The 18,069-nt window shown below is 35.5% G+C and overlaps 1 protein-coding gene across 2 annotated transcripts; it reads right to left on the reverse strand.

Moving 5' to 3' along the window:
* Positions 1-461: 461 nt before the first annotated feature.
* Positions 462-15,590, reverse strand: st14a (ST14 transmembrane serine protease matriptase a). Of its 2 annotated transcripts, none has more exons than XM_073815832.1 (20): positions 15,321-15,590; positions 14,950-14,996; positions 9,143-9,302; positions 8,917-9,047; positions 8,755-8,825; positions 6,963-7,129; positions 6,819-6,851; positions 6,490-6,724; positions 4,578-4,720; positions 4,370-4,473; positions 4,186-4,289; positions 3,880-4,013; positions 3,518-3,622; positions 3,311-3,418; positions 3,102-3,221; positions 2,392-2,508; positions 2,125-2,308; positions 1,676-1,944; positions 1,414-1,550; positions 462-1,307 (listed from the first exon to the last, which is right to left on the reverse strand). In XM_073815832.1, the coding sequence occupies exons 2-20, from the start codon at positions 14,992-14,994 to the stop codon at positions 1,149-1,151; spliced, it is 2,526 nt and encodes an 841-aa protein (XP_073671933.1). In that variant the 5' UTR covers positions 14,995-14,996; positions 15,321-15,590; the 3' UTR covers positions 462-1,148. The 2 variants fall into 2 exon arrangements, with proteins under 2 accessions (XP_073671933.1, XP_065138854.1); XM_065282782.1 differs by having other exon boundaries at positions 14,950-15,086.
* Between the last annotated feature and the right edge of the window lie 2,479 nt (positions 15,591-18,069).

Here is an 18,069-nt window from a genome sequence, read left to right on the forward strand (position 1 = left end):
TGCTGGTCGCGCATATAGCCTGTGACGTCATGAATTCCAAAACATTAAAAACCATGGCAACGCTATGAGACGCATAGACGCTACACGTTTTTATTTTTTTAATGAGTTAAATCTGACATCTTCCTTTGAGGACATCTGGGATGGTTGCCGTTTGTTAAACCGCTATATAAATAAAGTAAAACATGTGGTTTTTAATGATTTAAAATTAAAATGTGTTCTCTAGGGTAGCATTAGTCTATAATAATTATATTTAGCTTTTTTGTAAACATTTGCTTTATTTGAATTTTTGTTGTGCCTTTTTCTGTTCAACTTCAATCATTTCTATTTTGAGTAAATTTGGCTGATTCCAACAGAAATCTGAGCAAAATAAAAGGTGGTTATATTATCTGTTTAAGTTTGTCAGCAGGTTTATCTTATTCCTCTTTATAATGCTAATGCAATTACACACAAATTTACACATATTTTGGATAATTTTGACCAGAAACACATTTTATTTCATTGTAAAAATTTCTTAAATCATCTATGAAATCATGGATATAAACAATGCATTGCTTGGAAATTCATTATTAAATTGTCACATACAAAAAGCGAGCTCCTTTCAAGTGTTTCTATGTGTGCCTAAAACATAGTTTTAAGTCACGGCACATTAAAGCATGTACATTTTGCAACTCGTGTTAAAAACCGTCACATTAAAATGTGAAACTGCAACAAAAGCCAGAAAAGCACACTGTAAATGTTCACATTTCACGGTGTATGAATCAGAAAAGTCCATGTCCCAAAATAAACAATGAACGACCCACACAAAAACAAAATCATCCACACATAATACAAAGCTTCACTTCACTTAAAGACTGTAGTCACTAAAAACAACAAATATTTTAAAAGAGAAAATAAGATATTTATTTACACATTCAAAGATAAATCCCTTATACCTCTCCTTATAAAATATACAAATATTTAAAACAGCTTTTGGACAAATGCAAAATACAGGTAAAAAGTCCACCAGTCAACCAGGAACAAGACAGGATTGACCATGCTAATGAATTAGCCGGCCTATACTGGCTTAATCTGGTGACTGTAAATATTAACATATCTGAGATGCCAAAACAGTCCAGAAATTTTCTCAGTCCACCATAAAAATCACCAAATTACACTCCTGTTTTCTCTTTGATCCACCCCCGGAATTTTGGGACGGCTGTGTAGATTCCCGGCTTGTCTCTACGAGCGCAACCGTCACCCCAGCTCACGACTCCAGCCAAGTACATCCGTTCGTTCATGTAAGAGATCATAGGGCCACCTGAGTCACCCTGTGAAGACAAATGATTGAAGTAAAAAGCATCAAAACTGATCCTGTGTGTATCTATACTGAAACAACAAATATTGCTTTTCGTAAACGTCTATGAAAAAACGCACCTGGCAAGCATCCACTCCTCCTGTCAGAACGCCAGCGCACGTCATGCGAGATGTTATCTGATTGTTCATTAGTTTATTGCACACTGTGCTGTTGATGACGCGAACCTGCGCTTTTTGCAACACATTTGCTGCAGAGCCTGTAAAGCACACACAGAAAATCTATGATTTTGGGCCAAAACATTTTTCTTAACGGGAGACTAAATTGTTAATCGGTAAACATTCATACGGTGCATTCATATTTAATAACAGACTCATCACTGACCTCCTTCTCTTGTAGCACCCCAGCCAGTTATGGTGACAGTTGATCCAGCAGGGAACTCATCAGCAGCAGCAGGCAGGCAAACGGGCCGAATGGTATCACTGAAGGTCACTGGTGAATCCAGCTCCATTAGGGCAATGTCATTGTCAAATGTGTAGGTGTTGTAGTACTGGTGAGGGATGACTTGTTTTATGTTTCTTCTCACTGCATTCTGTTTCGATTTCTGTGAGTGAAGACCCAGATATGCCTCCCATGTGCCAGGCTGAGAATACCTGAGAAATCATCCGATATACAGAGGTGAACATTTTCTGCTCCATTTTAGAGGTCTATATTGAGTTACAGTAAGAATGTCCCGCCAAAAACTATTCAGGTATTTATTGAAATGTATTACAGTAGCTACTGTTAATATTCTCACATTTAGCATCGAAGAAAAGAGCGATATATACACACACCTGATCTTGGGGTCATCTTGCACGCAGTGGGCAGCGGTGACGATCCAGCGTTCACTGATGATCGACGCACCACAAACGTGTGCGATGTTTTTAATGTGAAGGCTGACCTGCCATGGGAACTCACCCTCTGCGGCATCCTGTCCGCCCACAATACGAGATACCTTGAATGCTTTCTTTCCACAATCTAGAAGAGACAGCCGGAAGGTTATGTAAAACTACGTATGTTTTTTTGTTAACAGATATTATAGTCATGTGAATGATACGCACTGCAGTTGGCCTCGTCGGACTTGTCACCGCAATCGTCTTGGCCGTCACACACAGGATTTGGTTTTGTGATACATTTGCCATTGCCGCAAGCAAATGTTGATACTGTACAGGTCGAATCTGTCAAATAAGAAATTTTAAAAGAGAATGAGAACAAGAAAAAAAGTGCATACTAATAATATTACTGCTCTAAGTGCAAACATTTAAGCTTTAGAGCTAACTTTTTTGATAAAAACAAAAATCAGATATTGAGCCAATTCACGATGATCAGCTAATTATTTTGATTTCAGCTGTTGGGTCTGATTTCTCAAATAATATATATGTTTGACTGCAACCCACGTAGGGAAAAATAACTCAACAATTGTGTGTTTTACACAGAGATGACAATAGAGGCAAACGTTATACCCAAATCGACTACTTCCTACTGTATAACAGGAGAAAATTAGTAGTAGTATGCGAAAAGTACCCGGATGACCACTACTTCTGGGTAGACTTTTAGGTTTCCATTTTGATGGAGCCACCAAATAAAAAGTGTATATAAATAAATAATTTCCAAAAATAAATGCATACATTGGGTGACTCTTTAAAGGAGCAGTATGTATTTTGACATCTAGAGGGTTAACGTTATACTGCAGTCTAAATTAAAAATATTGGAGATTTTTTCTGCCCACTAGCGCATAGCACGTCAGTCTTAACTTCATAAATGTGGTTACCTCTTCCACAACCCTTCTCATCCGATCCGTCCTTACAGTCAGCTTTACCATCACACTTCATCTTCTCTGAGACGCACTGATCCGACTGCTCACACTTAAACTCTCCATTCTTACATCCTCCTACAAAACAAAGGACAACTACATCAGAGATGTGCTTGTGTTTCTCTTTTACAAAAAGTGATTAGAAAGAGAGGAAAACAGGGTTTTACCACAATTATCTTCATCAGTCCTATCTCCACAGTCATCTACGCCATCACACTGCCAAAACATTGGCTTACAGAAGCCATTTTTGCACTGAATCATACTGGGGTCACATTCTGAAATCATAACCCCAACCACATGAAAACTGCATGTCTCAAATCTATGCATTTTGTGTGAATAATAAGACAACATAAAACAAGTCATTGCACACTTACGGCATTTTTTTTCATCGCTGCTGTCTCCGCAATCGTTCCAGCCGTCGCAGCGCATAGATTTACCCACGCAGCGTTTGTTATCACACTGAAACTGATCCGGGCAAGCTGAGACATTCAGAAATGAATTTAACTGTTAAAGTTCATATTTACAACGCAAAATAATAGCATAATGCACCAACAATGAAAAGAAAACGTGACAATTTTATAAGCAATATATTTTTCATTTGCATCTATGTGTGATTGTCTATTGGAAAGATCTCCAGATATTATTTTGTAAGTGTATTTACATTGTAAGCTTAAATAAATCAGCTGAATAGATTCAGATACATCTGCTTTAAGTTAAGTATTTTGTATTTACTTACGGTCAGATGGCTCAAAGGCCTCATATGTGGCTGTAAAACCTCGATCTACACGTGAAGAATCGGAGAAGAACTTAACCGTCATCATGTTACTGTTGCTGGTTATCATATTAGGTGGCTGCTGTCCACACAATCGACTGCAAAGGAACAAAAACACATTTAAAATACATGCTGTTTAAATCTGTTGCGTGTAGTGGTAACAGATAAGGGTTGGTTAACCGAAAGGTTGTAGGTTCAAGTCCCACAGAATAATCCAATGGGTCTGTCGTAGCCCAAAGTTAAGTCAATTTAAAGTTCAAGACTACTGACCTTTTACCAACCACCTCCACATAGTCTCCAGAGCAAGAGTTCACCCCCCCTGTAGACACCAGAAACTTCTGGAATTTCAGCTTGATAAATTTTCCACTAGGAACCTTTTAAACAAACATGAAGACACGTTCACAACTGGTTTATTTTGATATTGGGAAGAGCTGGATGTGTTTTTGTTCCTCACCTCAATGTCCCACTGACAAGTGGTGTTGGGAGAGTAATAACTTGGATAGTTCGGTGATGTGAATGCGCCCGAGGTGCCAGTCAATTTACCACTACATGTGACCTCTGTGGAAGGGGAGATTCAACGAGAAAAGATAAATATAACGTTAAAACTTACTGTACTGCTAATCATAGTATATTTTATGTCAGTCGACCAGGATTATTTTTACCTGGGCTATCTCGCTTTATCTGGGATATAATGGCTCTGAAGCCAGGAAAATTACCAACTTCATTGGTTACCATAGTGACCAGCATAACGTTTCGGGATGAGATAAAGGTTGGAAGCTCACTTGGGGAATAGATGCCACATTTTCTGTTTGACAGGGAGAAAAAAGTTATTATAGATAATATACTTTAATGTAGTATGCAGACATCAGATTGCACCACTTTCAGAATAAAAAAAAAGGGAAAAGCCTGTAATGCTTATGCATTATAGTAATACACTATGTGCTTAAAGGGATACTCCTTACAAATATCAAAATTATCCTCATGATTTACCAACCCTCAAGCAATCTGAGATTCATATGTCCATCATCTATCAGTCGAACGCATTTGGAGTTATTTTAGTAAATGTCATTGCGCTTCCAAGCTTTAAAATGGTAGAAAACAGGGATCAGGGAACAACTTCTGACTTTAAACCCCAAGAAAGTGCATTCATCCTCCAGAGGTAATCCACATGACTCCGTCCCACATTAACTATACAGGTTGCAGAAAAATTTGTCCACGCATTTGTTTCCTCCTGACAAGAGCATTAAAAAACATTCAGAACACTGCAGCTCGGATCCTGATGAAAGTACGCAAATATGAACACATCACACCAGTCCTACAATCACTACATTGGCTTCCTATTCCAGCACGGAAGAGGTTTCCCTTCTCATACAAGTTCTGTATTCACGGAAAAGCCCCCAGTTCCTTTCAAGAATTACTTTAACTACAGATCCCAGCCCGTTCCCTACGCTCCACAAACACTCATCGGCTCCTTCCCCCAAGGACTAGAACTCCCACCATTGGTGACAGAGCTTTCTGTGCTGCCGCTCCCAACCTATGGAATGCCCTTCCTGAATACCAAAAAGGACTGAGATTTTTAAAAAAAGATCTTAAAACATACCTTTTTAAAAAATCTTTTAATGTTTAATTACTTTTTAATCCCTTTTTAATAACTACTGTTTGTATAAATTGTGTGTTTTAATAACTTTTTCTATATGTCTTTTGTAGCACCTTTGAGATTTTTTTGTAGCACTTTGAGATTTTCTTAAAAATGTAAAGTGCATTATAAATAAAAGCCATTATTATTATTAATGTGTTATTAAAGGTCTTTAGCGGGTAATCAATGCGATATTGTACGAAAAATATCCTCAATTTAAACTTTATAAACTGTAATAACTAGCTTCTGGTAACGACGCCACAACAGTTTTAGTGTAGTGAGCATTAGATGCCATAGGTAGGTTAAAGTTGTTCCTTAATCCCTGTTTTCTCCTATTATAAGCTTGGAAAAGAAATTACATTTACTAAAATAACTCCAAATGTATTCGTCTGAAAGATAATGGACATGTGTGTCTCAAATTGCTTGAAGGTGACTAAATCATGGGGCAATTTTGAAGCAAGTAGTATTTGCTTGGTTATCAAATCTTAAAGCTGCAAACTAAAGCTACTACTGGTTAAGAAACTCAAAATAGAGAAAGGCCAAAGTTACAGTTGGTAGATGGGCCTAGACTTAAACACTTACTTTATCTTATTATTCACACATAATCTTAAAACATATCTGGGATTTAACAATCATTTGTGTTAGCTATGTAAACCTCCAATCGCCAAGTTTTCTTTTGGTAAAAAAGTCAAGTTCAAGTATCAAAAATTAGTACAATAGAAAAAACATGTTTGTTGTGTTTAATATCTCCTGTAAATCAGCGACTTTTGAAAGTGTTTACAGTTTTTCTGTGTTTTCCTATGACTCATTTACAGTTATCTCTGGAATTTCAAATATTTTAAAATAGAAAGTAATAAAAAGATATCAATACTTGGAAACCTAATTACGGTTTTATTGTCCAACAGATATTACTGAAAAATGAAGACATGTTCTCTTACTCTGCTATCAAATGCTTGTCCATTGGCACCAGGGAATCGTACACCCTTACAAAATCGTTTGCACAGTTTTGCTCCAGTCTGAAGCTGTCAAATTTCAGCTTGAGGACGTATTCTGGGTCACCTCGAAGCTCCCACTGCGCTAACGTGTTGGCAGGATACGCAGTGTCAGGGAATCCAGGAGATTTAATGGTCTCTTGAGAGAAACCCCTGGTGTGCTTGCTGTCTTTTATAACCGCTGGACAACAGATTAAAAACAGCAGTAAGGTTTTGCTAATTTGTTAATAGACATATGAATATATGGACAAACAACATGTCAATAGGCTACTCACATCTGGCTCTTGACAACAGACGCATATCCAGAGCTGTTAATGTAAAATAGTGTCAGTATCATGGTTATATTTCATGATATGTTAAAAAGTGCCTTTAATGCATAAAAAAAGTTTCACACATGGATGTGTGGATTTATATCACACCTGAGGATGCAACTTTGTCAACCTCCAGGGGACCTGGATTATTTCCAAAACGACGAAATTGAGTGCTGTACTTGTTACTTAAACTGTTCATCGCCTCATCCACTGCTCCATCCTGGCCCACTGGAACATTAAACTCTGACTCATACCAAGCTATTACACTGCCCTCACTGGAGAGAGAGAGAGAGAGAGAGAGAGAGAGAGAGAGAGAGAGAGAGAGAGAGAGAGAGAGAGAGAGAGAGAGAGAGAGACCAAGTTTTTATGTAATAAAAAATATCTCTAAGTCCATATTTGGGACCCAACATTTCTAAGCTCAAAAAAGCAATGTGTTTCCATTATATGAAACATTATAAAAGTAACCAAATGACTCAAATGTGTAAATAAATGTCTTCTGAAGTGAAACAATAGGCACGTGTAGGAAAACAATTAATGTTAAACTTATTTAACGAAACTGAAATTAAAACGAACATATTAGCACTACAATCAAACATGGCACATCGATAACTTCCAATCTCATGGCTTCTTTCATGTCTTGTAGTGAAATATCATAAACTTTTTGTGTGTGTATTCAGCTGAAGAAAGGAAGTCATATACATCTGGGATGAGGGTAAATAAATTAAGATAGAATATTCAGATTTCATACATATTTTTTAGAGAGGGGGGGTGGCAGAATTGGCTGAAATTGCATTTGTTTGTAAAAAAGTTTACCCCAAAATAAAAATTTGCCCATATTTTTCCCATTAACAACAGGGCACTATCCAATGCCATTATAAAGCAAAAAAGAGGCAGGATATTATTTAGTCTCAGACGTCACTACACAACCCATTACCCATTAATGTCTGATGCATATGGAAGATTTAGAGCAGGGGTGGGCATTATTGGTCCTAGAGGGTCACTGTCCTGCAAAGTTTAGTTTCAATCCTAATCAAACACACCTGATGAATCTAATCAAATGCTGCAGGATGATTTGGAAATGGCATTCAGGTGTGTTTTATTGGAGTTGGAGCTAAACTTTGCAGGACAGTGGCCGATCAGGACCAGGAATGCCCACCCCTGCTTTAGAGGATGTCAAGGTCTTCCACTGATTATTCAGGATTTCCGGGATATGTGGGTGTTGCGATCTTTAACGATCCACCCGGAAACGACACAAAGCCGTCTGATTGAAGAAGAAAGCTTTTATGTTTACATCGGTGACAATACGCTGCATTAATGTCGAATACATGCTGCATGTTTAAAAGTATGCAAGGCATCTTAACGTGTTTGCTATTGTTGTTATGAACTTTAGAGACATTCGTGAATGATAGTGGTTGCAGATTGGTCTGTTATCGTAGCAACATCTCCAAACCCCTAAACATGATGCTGCACAGAACGAAACGTGATTGGTTGCTTTAAGTGTCATTACCACCCTTTCGTGCGGTTCTTGGCCATTCAAAGTGGCCAATGTTCTCAACTTTCCAGACCTTCTGTAGGAAGGGCTGGCTACACGAGACTAGCTATTATTTAATATGAGTGTGTTTGGCTAAGAGAATTAAGTCAGATAGACCCAGAATGACTTTAGGGTGAGTAAAATATGGGATAATTAAAATTTTCGGTTAAGATATAAGTGTGCTAGTATAGGACTAGAGCAGCAGTAGGACACTTTACCCCAGTAACCGCTGAAAGAATGATAAAACAAAGTTATCAATTTCCTACGCAAACATGTAACAGCAGATGTTTTATATGTTTTGATTCTGGCCTTTACAAGCAAAACTGTGTTAGTCGTGGGTCTTACAGCTGTGTGTTTGTGAAATCGTACCTGAAGGCTGTCACTTTAGAACCAACGTAATATTTAGCCAGGTCTGAAGACTGTGAATACATTGTTTTCAGCTAAAAAGGACGAAAGAAGTTTCAATACCAAAAAAACTTTGTCATCACTTTAAGCTACAAAAATGTTAAAAAATGCATAATATTTTCTCACCTGAGCATTTACTTGGTCTGCCAAGCGTTTAAACTCTGGGCTATCTGAATTTTCATACGCGTCCACAAAAGCTTCATTGGTTATCCTAAGGGACCCAGTGTAAATCTTCTGATTCCTCAAATCCTTTCGGACTGCAGGACAACACAAACGTGATCACAACTGTCATGATTAATGTTATGCTGAAAAGACCACAAGACCGGTGACTGAAGGTATGAATTGCACTTACAGTGGAAATGCCAGACCGACAGTCCTATGATCAAAGCCAAAACAGCCGCCAATATCACCAAACCAACAATGATCCCAATCTTTCCTGGGCCCCTTTTCTTTTCTAGCTTTTTGTTGTCTGATGCGGGTAAAAATGTGACAGTCTGCTCCCACTCTTTGCCCTGAAAGGGAAACAGCGCATTCGATAAGTGGCAAAACAAGCAAGAGGCTTTTTTTATTCATCTGACGAAATGTCAATCAGTCTGTGTGCAACAGATAACAGTAAGTTAGAAGAAATAATAAAAAGAAAACTGTAGCAGATATTCTCAACAGATTTTATATTCTGATTGGAAAAAGAAACTATGCAGGCAAATTTTAAAGCTTTTTGACAAAATAAGCACAGATTCAGAGAGGTTACATAAAAACAGCATCAAAACTCAAAACACATTGATTCAACATGAAACTGCATTATACCAACCCACTTTAATAATATGATGTATTTAGGAGTGTGAACAGAATATTCAATAAGATAAAACGCCTAGCACTTATCATCAAAATGTCTGGCCCCACCATTAAATTATCAATCTATTTAAAAGATTTTGCAAGTAGTAGGTTAAAACAATGCCTAAAAAGCTTTTTGGGTATTAGTTAACCTTAACAAATCCATATTGCAGAGTTTTCATGTCTAAAGTTCTCCCGTAAAATTGCGCCACTGTTGCCTCTGTCCACAGGTTGAAGGACTTTGTTCATCTGGTGTCCATCTTAAGGCATGATGATCTTATTTATTATATACAGCGATCTTTAAGAAGAAATTGGTATGGGAGTGGCATATTCTTGGGTTATTTTTGGGCTCGGTTGTTTTGCCATTGAGTTGATTTTGTTTTGCAGATCTGGCAACCCTGCCACACCGGCACAAGTGAAGATAGACAAGATTTTTCAGATGATAAGCATTTTTTACAGCACAAACTAATAATTGTGAGCAATCAGAGTAATGTGTATAAATAACATAAACTGGATCAGTTTCGATTTCATGTTGAACGTAAACCACAAGGAATCATAATTTCATAAGACTTTGAACACACAAACAGGATGATGGGGAGGACTATACACATTACGGGGCATGTTGTTTCATGCTGTTGTAGTGAAGTCTTTTTATCTACTGAACAAATTAAGCATTTTTTTATGAGCATTTGTTTCTCTAGAAGGTTCTTCAGATTTGGATTCAAGTATAAAGGTATGAAACAAAAGATGACTTAGTCTGGGACTAAAGAAGATTTACATTTGGCTACAGTACAATTCGGATACAATTTGGCGTATTATGGAACACTGACGTACAATTGTTTCCTTAATGACTGCTGGGTTGTTTTTCAGTTTTCATGCTACAATAATGTGACAGTGACCAACACTTATTTGCAGAGGTGGAAATAAAAAAATTACAATTACCTTACATTACTGTAATTGAGTATTTTTTTTGTACTTCTACTTTTATGAGTAGTATTTAAAATCGGTAATTTTACTTTCACTAAATCATATCTGTTAATCAGTAAAATGTTTTTTTTTTTTAACTGCAAGGTGATAATTGATGGGCAGGGGGGACGCGCTGAACTCACAAAAAGAACTATAAAGGACAAAACAGGCGCCATCTGATGCAGACCCTCAATTCAATTTTTATGAATGAAACCCCTGGCCATATTAAGTGACCACTTTCCACTGATGTGAAACAAGTGTTTCATACCTATGGAAGGTAGGCTTCACGTGTAAGTACGGAATTGCCGACAATTTTTTTACCGCTCATTTGCATGACGCGTCAATTGTTTCAAGCCCATGTTGTAGTCGTGCATAAAGTCTAGGCGTAGGTTAATCCATAGCCTGAGCTAGGGCTGCACGATTCCAGGAAAAATGATGATCACGATTGTTTTGTTAAAACTTTTGATCACGATTAAAAATCACGATCATTCTCTAAGTGAAGAGCTTCTATTCACTTCAGTATTTTTATTACACTTTACAGCCATGTATATAATATTAGGCTATATATATGTTATATATTATAAAATATTTTATTGTTTTGTAATATTCACAGCTCCCATTCTCTTTTTAAAACATTTAAAATCATTCCGCAAAATTCTGCATAGATTTTGCAAAATAAATCAGCAGAAATAGCAAAAATAACTCCTTATACTCCTTATCCACTCCGTGTACTCTGACTCCACCCATATCAAGCAAACACATTGCTTGATTCTAGACCATCTGCTTTGTGCTTGGTCTTCACTGTTTAATCGCGACGATTGTCTTTAACTAACTGTGGGGCGCACATATCGTTATCATGATAAAAATATGATTAATCGTGCAGATCTACCCTGAGCATAGCTCTGCATAGCCTGATGTGCACCTCGCCAAATTTTTAACAGCACATCACCCACACACATCTATAATGAGCCCTTTAGACACCATGTGCATTATCTTTTGAGGTCTAGCAGCTTCGCGTGAGGTCGTGAATGTGCAGGGTCATTAGACACTGCAGAGAGAGAAAATGAGAGAGAGAGAGAGAGAGAGAGAGAGAGAGAGAGAGAAGCAGCTCAGGGAAGCTAGAAAGAAGATGACAATTATGTAAAGGATAAAAGTAATATATATATATATATATATATATATATATATATATATATATATATATATATATATATATATATATATATATATATATATATATATATATATATATATATATATATATATATATATATATATATATATATATATATATAAGTTTAATAAAAAAAGCATGTTACCAGCAATACATTAATGACAACCTTATAGTGATTGTATTTACTAGCTGCTGACCTCATATTTTTTGTCAATTCCATAAATGTTTCTTAGTTAGAAAAAGCTTTATTTTATTTATTTTGTAGTTTAATTTTAAAGGGGTTCCTACAATTAAAACAACTGGTTTGAGATTTATATTCCCATGTCCTTTTTGAACTATACTAGAATCCCCCACCTCTCCCTGCTGTAGAATATTTTTTACTCTTTCCCCCTCTGCCTATTTGGTAGACATGTGGTTTGACAAAACTTAAAATGTAAGCAAAAACGGAAATAATTTTTTTGTGGTTTCGAATAAGTGACACAGTGTTAAACAATTCAGTTGCAGTTTCACACACGAATATTTGCAGAGCGTAAACGTTTTTTGTAACAATTTTTAAGTTACCTTTATTTAAACATTTACAAGTTTTTACTAGTTTACCAGTTAGTCCAAAGGTTGACTATATCTATATCTAATGGTGAGATTGTACACTGTCAAAAAAAGGGTACAAAACTGTGGTACTTTTAAGGTTCCGTTTTGTACCTTTGTACAGATATAGTCACAGAATACAATGTTGTGCCTTTTGGGGTACATTACTGTACTTTCAGTTCTATTGTGTATCTTTAAAAATACAGTTAACAGTTTTGTTCCTTTAACTGATATAAAAAAAAATTCTTAAGGTACACAATAGGTCCTTGGGGTATAATATTGTACCCCAAACAGTACAACATTTCAATGTGTTGTAAACCCATCGCAGTACATTCGCATTAACCTTTGAGGCAGCAACAGAAAAGGAACCATTTTTTTCTTACAGTGTTACATAAAAGGCAGAAATAGCCTGCGATAATAAACGAAAAATGACCTAGCTTGTCAGTAAACTCAGCTCTGTGTAGTAAATGTTGCTTCATCTGAAAGCAGGTGATGGCGATTTACTACTAATCACGGAACCGCCTTTACTGACAAGATGCTCATGACAACTTTAAACGATAAATCGTGCAACCCTACTGTCTATACATCTAGGATGGCATTGAGATGTAAAACAATAACTTTTCTGTAAAACAATTCTTTTAAGACTTTGATGGTAGATCTGTAATGCTGGATAAGGATTAAAGAATTGTCATGACTTGAATAATTTTAATTCAATCAGCAGATGGAATCTGTTTGCAACTCAACACATGCTCAAGTTATGAACAATAACGTAACTGTTATTAAACCAAAGTTTAAACAAACAAGTGTCAGCTGTTAACAGAAAATGATGACGTAAGAGGTGTTGCTCTAGACATTATGATGAATTGAATAAAGGGGGCATCCCCATGTTAAATTTAACCCGAGTCATTTTCTCTGTTCAGGTTTCATTTGAGGGGGTGTTGTCTCATAGTAAAGTCAAAGTAATGCATGCTGTAACAAAACTGTGGTATGCATACAGGCAAACATACACACACACACACACACACACACACACACACACACACACACACACACACACACATCAACTGTCACACTGAGCTTTTCAGGATTTTGCCTCTCTGACCTCTCTCTAAATAAAAAATTAAAAACTAGAAACTTTCACATGGACTCTATCACTTCTATATAGTTTTCTTATGTGCCCTTGAAATTACTATCCTGACCTTTATGAATGAGTGATAGACCCTTATATCAACCAGAATCTTACCGAACCAGACAATTTCTGTCTATTTGAGATATTTCGTCCTAAATATTGTGCAAAATGTGCTTATCTGCCCATGAAAACCCGGCAAAATATTTTTTTTTGTGACTTAGTTTTAAAATCATCCTAATGCACAGAACATTTTGTAAAAATGTAACCTTGATATCTTTAATATTGACTGAGTAAAATCATGTCAAAGATTGAAATCAATATGGAATCTCATCTCTTTAATCTCATAATTAGATTAAGACTTAAGACTGGATTTCATAGGCAGGGTCACTTTTGCAATGTTGTTATATCGCCTAAACAGCCTGACATAACATCAATATTAAATTGGTCGCCGGTCACCCAGCTTTCTAGATATCAGGACACATAATGAAAATTTCCACCAGCAGCAGTGTTTTTAACAATAACCCTCACAAAACCAGGAAAACCCATAATTACATCTACTGTAAGTAGTACTTCATCTAAGGTCTTGTAAATGCCAAATGACATCCTATCCTCAGGATTTACAATGAAACACAGCTAATCCAGTCAGCACAACGGCTTAAACGCAGATTTATTTTGCTGATCAATAGAAGCAAATTGCCTCATATAGGCAGAATATCTGGGTTTGTTTAAACTAGTTTAGTGACTACATAGTAGTTTAAGTGTTTAACTAGTTTAGTGACTACATGCAAGAAATTTTGTCATTGTCAAACAAATCTGCTTCCCATGTGCCCTGTTTACTTACTAATTGTAAGTGTTTTGGCATAACTGCAACAAATAATGGTTTAGGGGTAGGGGACATCTGGTTTTGCTGTGTCAGTAAGGTTAACCTTCGACCTACAAAGCCTACAATAACCAATGTGACTTAAGACGCACTGATAGTTGATAAGGACACATTTTATAGAGACTTAGAAAGAATAATATGAGACATGGTTACTATTGAAACTTCCATGGAAATGTATTGCTTGAAAAGGAAGTCCTAAATATTTTATGGTTTTAAAACCTTATTGGATATGAATAGTTAATACATGTAAGGGAAAAGTGAATCTCTCAGGTATTGTATGTATGGTTAAATGGTCATGTGTTATGCCATATTCATTTAATATAACTAGCATACAGTCAATTTAGTCAATAATTTAACATGAGGTAATGCATAACTAGGCTATTATAAAAGAGTATGTGTAAGTTAAAATAGTTTTATGGATATAACCCGGTAGGCCTGTAAATTGGCTCAACAGGAAAAGCAGACGTGTGACAAAAAATAACCAAATTAGAGTTTTTACGGACACACATAATATTTCAACTGTTTAACTCCATTGGAGTTTGTAACATTACAAAACAACAGTTATTAATAAGACAAAGTAAATATGAAGCTTACCGAAGATCTGGGAGTGTAACGCATTCCTCCATCCATTGGGTCCATGTCTGAGACCACCAGCAGTAGTGTATAAAAACAAACCCTTTTGTTTTTCAAAGTTTTACTTCTGCTAACAAAACGAGTCGAGCAATTGTGAACTATAAGGAAAAAACAGTAACTTAGTGGACTTGACTGTAGTCAAGTAAGCGTGGAAAACAACAACACGCCCCAAACAAGCGCAGGATCAACAACGACAAATAAAGACCAAAGTTAAAGCGTCTGAAATAAAATATTGACAATTAACCGTCGACAGAACAACAACGTACAAGTTAATATAAGGAACAAGGGCATTAAAATGATATTCCGCAACAAGTGTTGTTGGTATCGCTTACCTGTGAGGTGAGAGAATATATTTCCGGGCGGGTACAATTGGGAGTGACGACTAGAGCGATACTCTACTACAGCAGGTGAACACTTACTAAAAATAACACGCGCTAATAAAACCACTCTGATATAAAATTACTTACGAACATTAAAGTAAATTTAAAGTAATTCGTCCTTTCGTCTTCTAACGTAGCTTTAAGATGAATTTTAAAGGTTGGAGTGAAGGTTTAGGGCTGGTATCGGTATTTGTTTCTAGTACGGCGGTGACTCACCCGGGTTGTGTTTTATTACTGCACTTGCTGTTCGAAGACTCCATACAGGAACTGACTCAGAACGCGCATAATGTGGCCCAATATTCCTGACTAGGTAGGGAGCATAGTGGGATAAGAGACACAATTATGTTTTAGGTTCTTCATGCTGATACAAACTCGTCATGCAGGTTTCTGTTGCATTGACATGGCGTTTCCCTGTTTTAATATATAATTTGTAACGAATATATAATAAAAATTTGACATTTGTAAAAAAATAACAATAAACCTATAAGCATCAACATTGAAACAGACAAATATAATTGTTTAAGAGTCACTTTTGTCTTTAATCACTAAAGAAACAGAAGCAACTGAGACTAAAATGTGAACAGTACACATCGAGTGGAAATACACAATATTATGTAATTCATTGAATAGATTGCATAATTCAATCCACAAAAACATCTGGCTAATGACATTAAAAGGTTGCCAATTGTATTCTTATGCGTTCCTAGAGGCAGACACAATAGCAGGACACAAAAATGCCCTGTCAACTTCCTTTCCTGCTCCTAGGGACGTAGGCTAGTTGGGAATAATGTATAAATGAACAGCAGTGTCTTGCTGTCTGATATGCTGTAGGCTACTAAAACTGTTAGAGCTTTTAAAATTAATCATACTTAAGTTCTAGTACAATATATTAATGTTGTCTTTAGGGAAATTTTAGTACATTTCTCTTGAGAATTTTCTACAGTCAATATGATTGCGATCATAAATGAAACTGACACCTATAGTGACGTGTCCACCTCAGCAAACAGCAAACAACACACACACAAAATTACAACTTGCTCATAAATTAAACAATAAACATGTTGTACATGTAAAGCTTACTTTAGCTAACTTATTTTACTTAAAGAGATAGTTCACCCAAAAATGAAAATTTGGTCATCATTTTCTCACCCTCATTCTGTTCCAAATGATTTTTCCATTGCATTTCATAGTAGGACAACAAATGTTATGGAAGTATTGTGGTAAATGATGAAGAAGATATTTTGATAAATGATGGTAAGCACACCGTTGACGGTACCCAGTCAATTCCATAGTATTTGTTTTTCCTACTATGGAAGTCAATGGTTACAATCAGCTGTTTGCTTGTCATGCAGAAATGCGGCAGTATTTAAAGCAAAAGGAGCCCAATTATTGAAGACACATAACAGACTTTCCACAATTCATATCCTACTAAATGTAAACAAAATACTGTGATAATATAACATTGGTATCTTTAATATTGTGTGAGGTCATGTCAAAGATTTAAATCAATGAGTGAAATCAAGCTTTGAAATCCCATCACTAGATTTTGAGACTTAAGGCTGGATTTCATAGACAGGGTATTTCCGATTCTTACATATATAACATTAAAAAACTTCAAAATCATGCAGAGAAATATTCATTGGACTAAAACATGTCACAGCTATACCAGTTTTCACTATATTTTAAGGGACAATTACCCAAAAATGAAAAATCTGTCTTGATTTACTCACCCTCATCTTGTCATCTAAACCTGTATGAGTTTCTTTATTCTGTAGAATAACAAGACATTTTGATCATAGATTGTAAACACACAGTTGACAGTACCCATTGACTTCCATAGTATTTATTTTTCACAAAAAAGTATTTATTTTTTCTACTATGGATGTCAATGGGTACCATCAACCGTGTAGTTACCATCAATTATCAAAATATCTTAATTTGTGTTGAACTTAATAATTAAACTCATACATGTTTAGAACAATAACTTTTTTGGGTGAACTATCCTTTTGATCCCAAAAAAATTATTGAATGTATTATATTATGATATAAAATAAAATATACAGATACTTTTTATGTTACTTTTTTTATTCACAATACCAAAACAAATAAAATAAATCCTCAGTTTGAAGATCACATAAAAAAGAAGTTTGCTTTTACATCACCAGAGCAAAAAACAAACAACAAAAAAAAAAAAACTATTGCAAGTATAAACAAGAGTAATTCAAAACAGTTTCAACCACCATTGAAACAATAAAGATAAAGCAAAAAAAGCAAAAAAACTTCAACAGATCATTATACAAATTCACAAATTTGACACATTTTTTTGGTTGTTAATCTTTGTTAGGGTCATCATTAAATAATTGAGGTCATAATTAAAGAAATTTTTTTATTTGGAAACTGCTGAGGAAAATGTACATTTATGAATATAATATTTTGCCACCAAAATACATTTCTTATATATTCTATATTTGGTTTACAATAGAGCTGGGCATAGATTAATCTTGATTAATCTCATACAAAATAAAAGTAATTTTTTGCATAACATATGAGTTTGTGCTGTGTGTATAAATACACACACACATTCATGAATGTATTTAAGAAACATTTACATGTGTATATATATATTTATTTATATATTTATAAATTCAAATTATACATAAATAAAAAACGATATTTAAATAAAACATTTCTTAAATGTATA

The sequence above is a fragment of the Paramisgurnus dabryanus genome, chromosome 9 (assembly GCF_030506205.2).
Source record: "Paramisgurnus dabryanus chromosome 9, PD_genome_1.1, whole genome shotgun sequence".
NCBI classification, from domain to species: Eukaryota; Metazoa; Chordata; class Actinopteri; order Cypriniformes; family Cobitidae; genus Paramisgurnus; species Paramisgurnus dabryanus.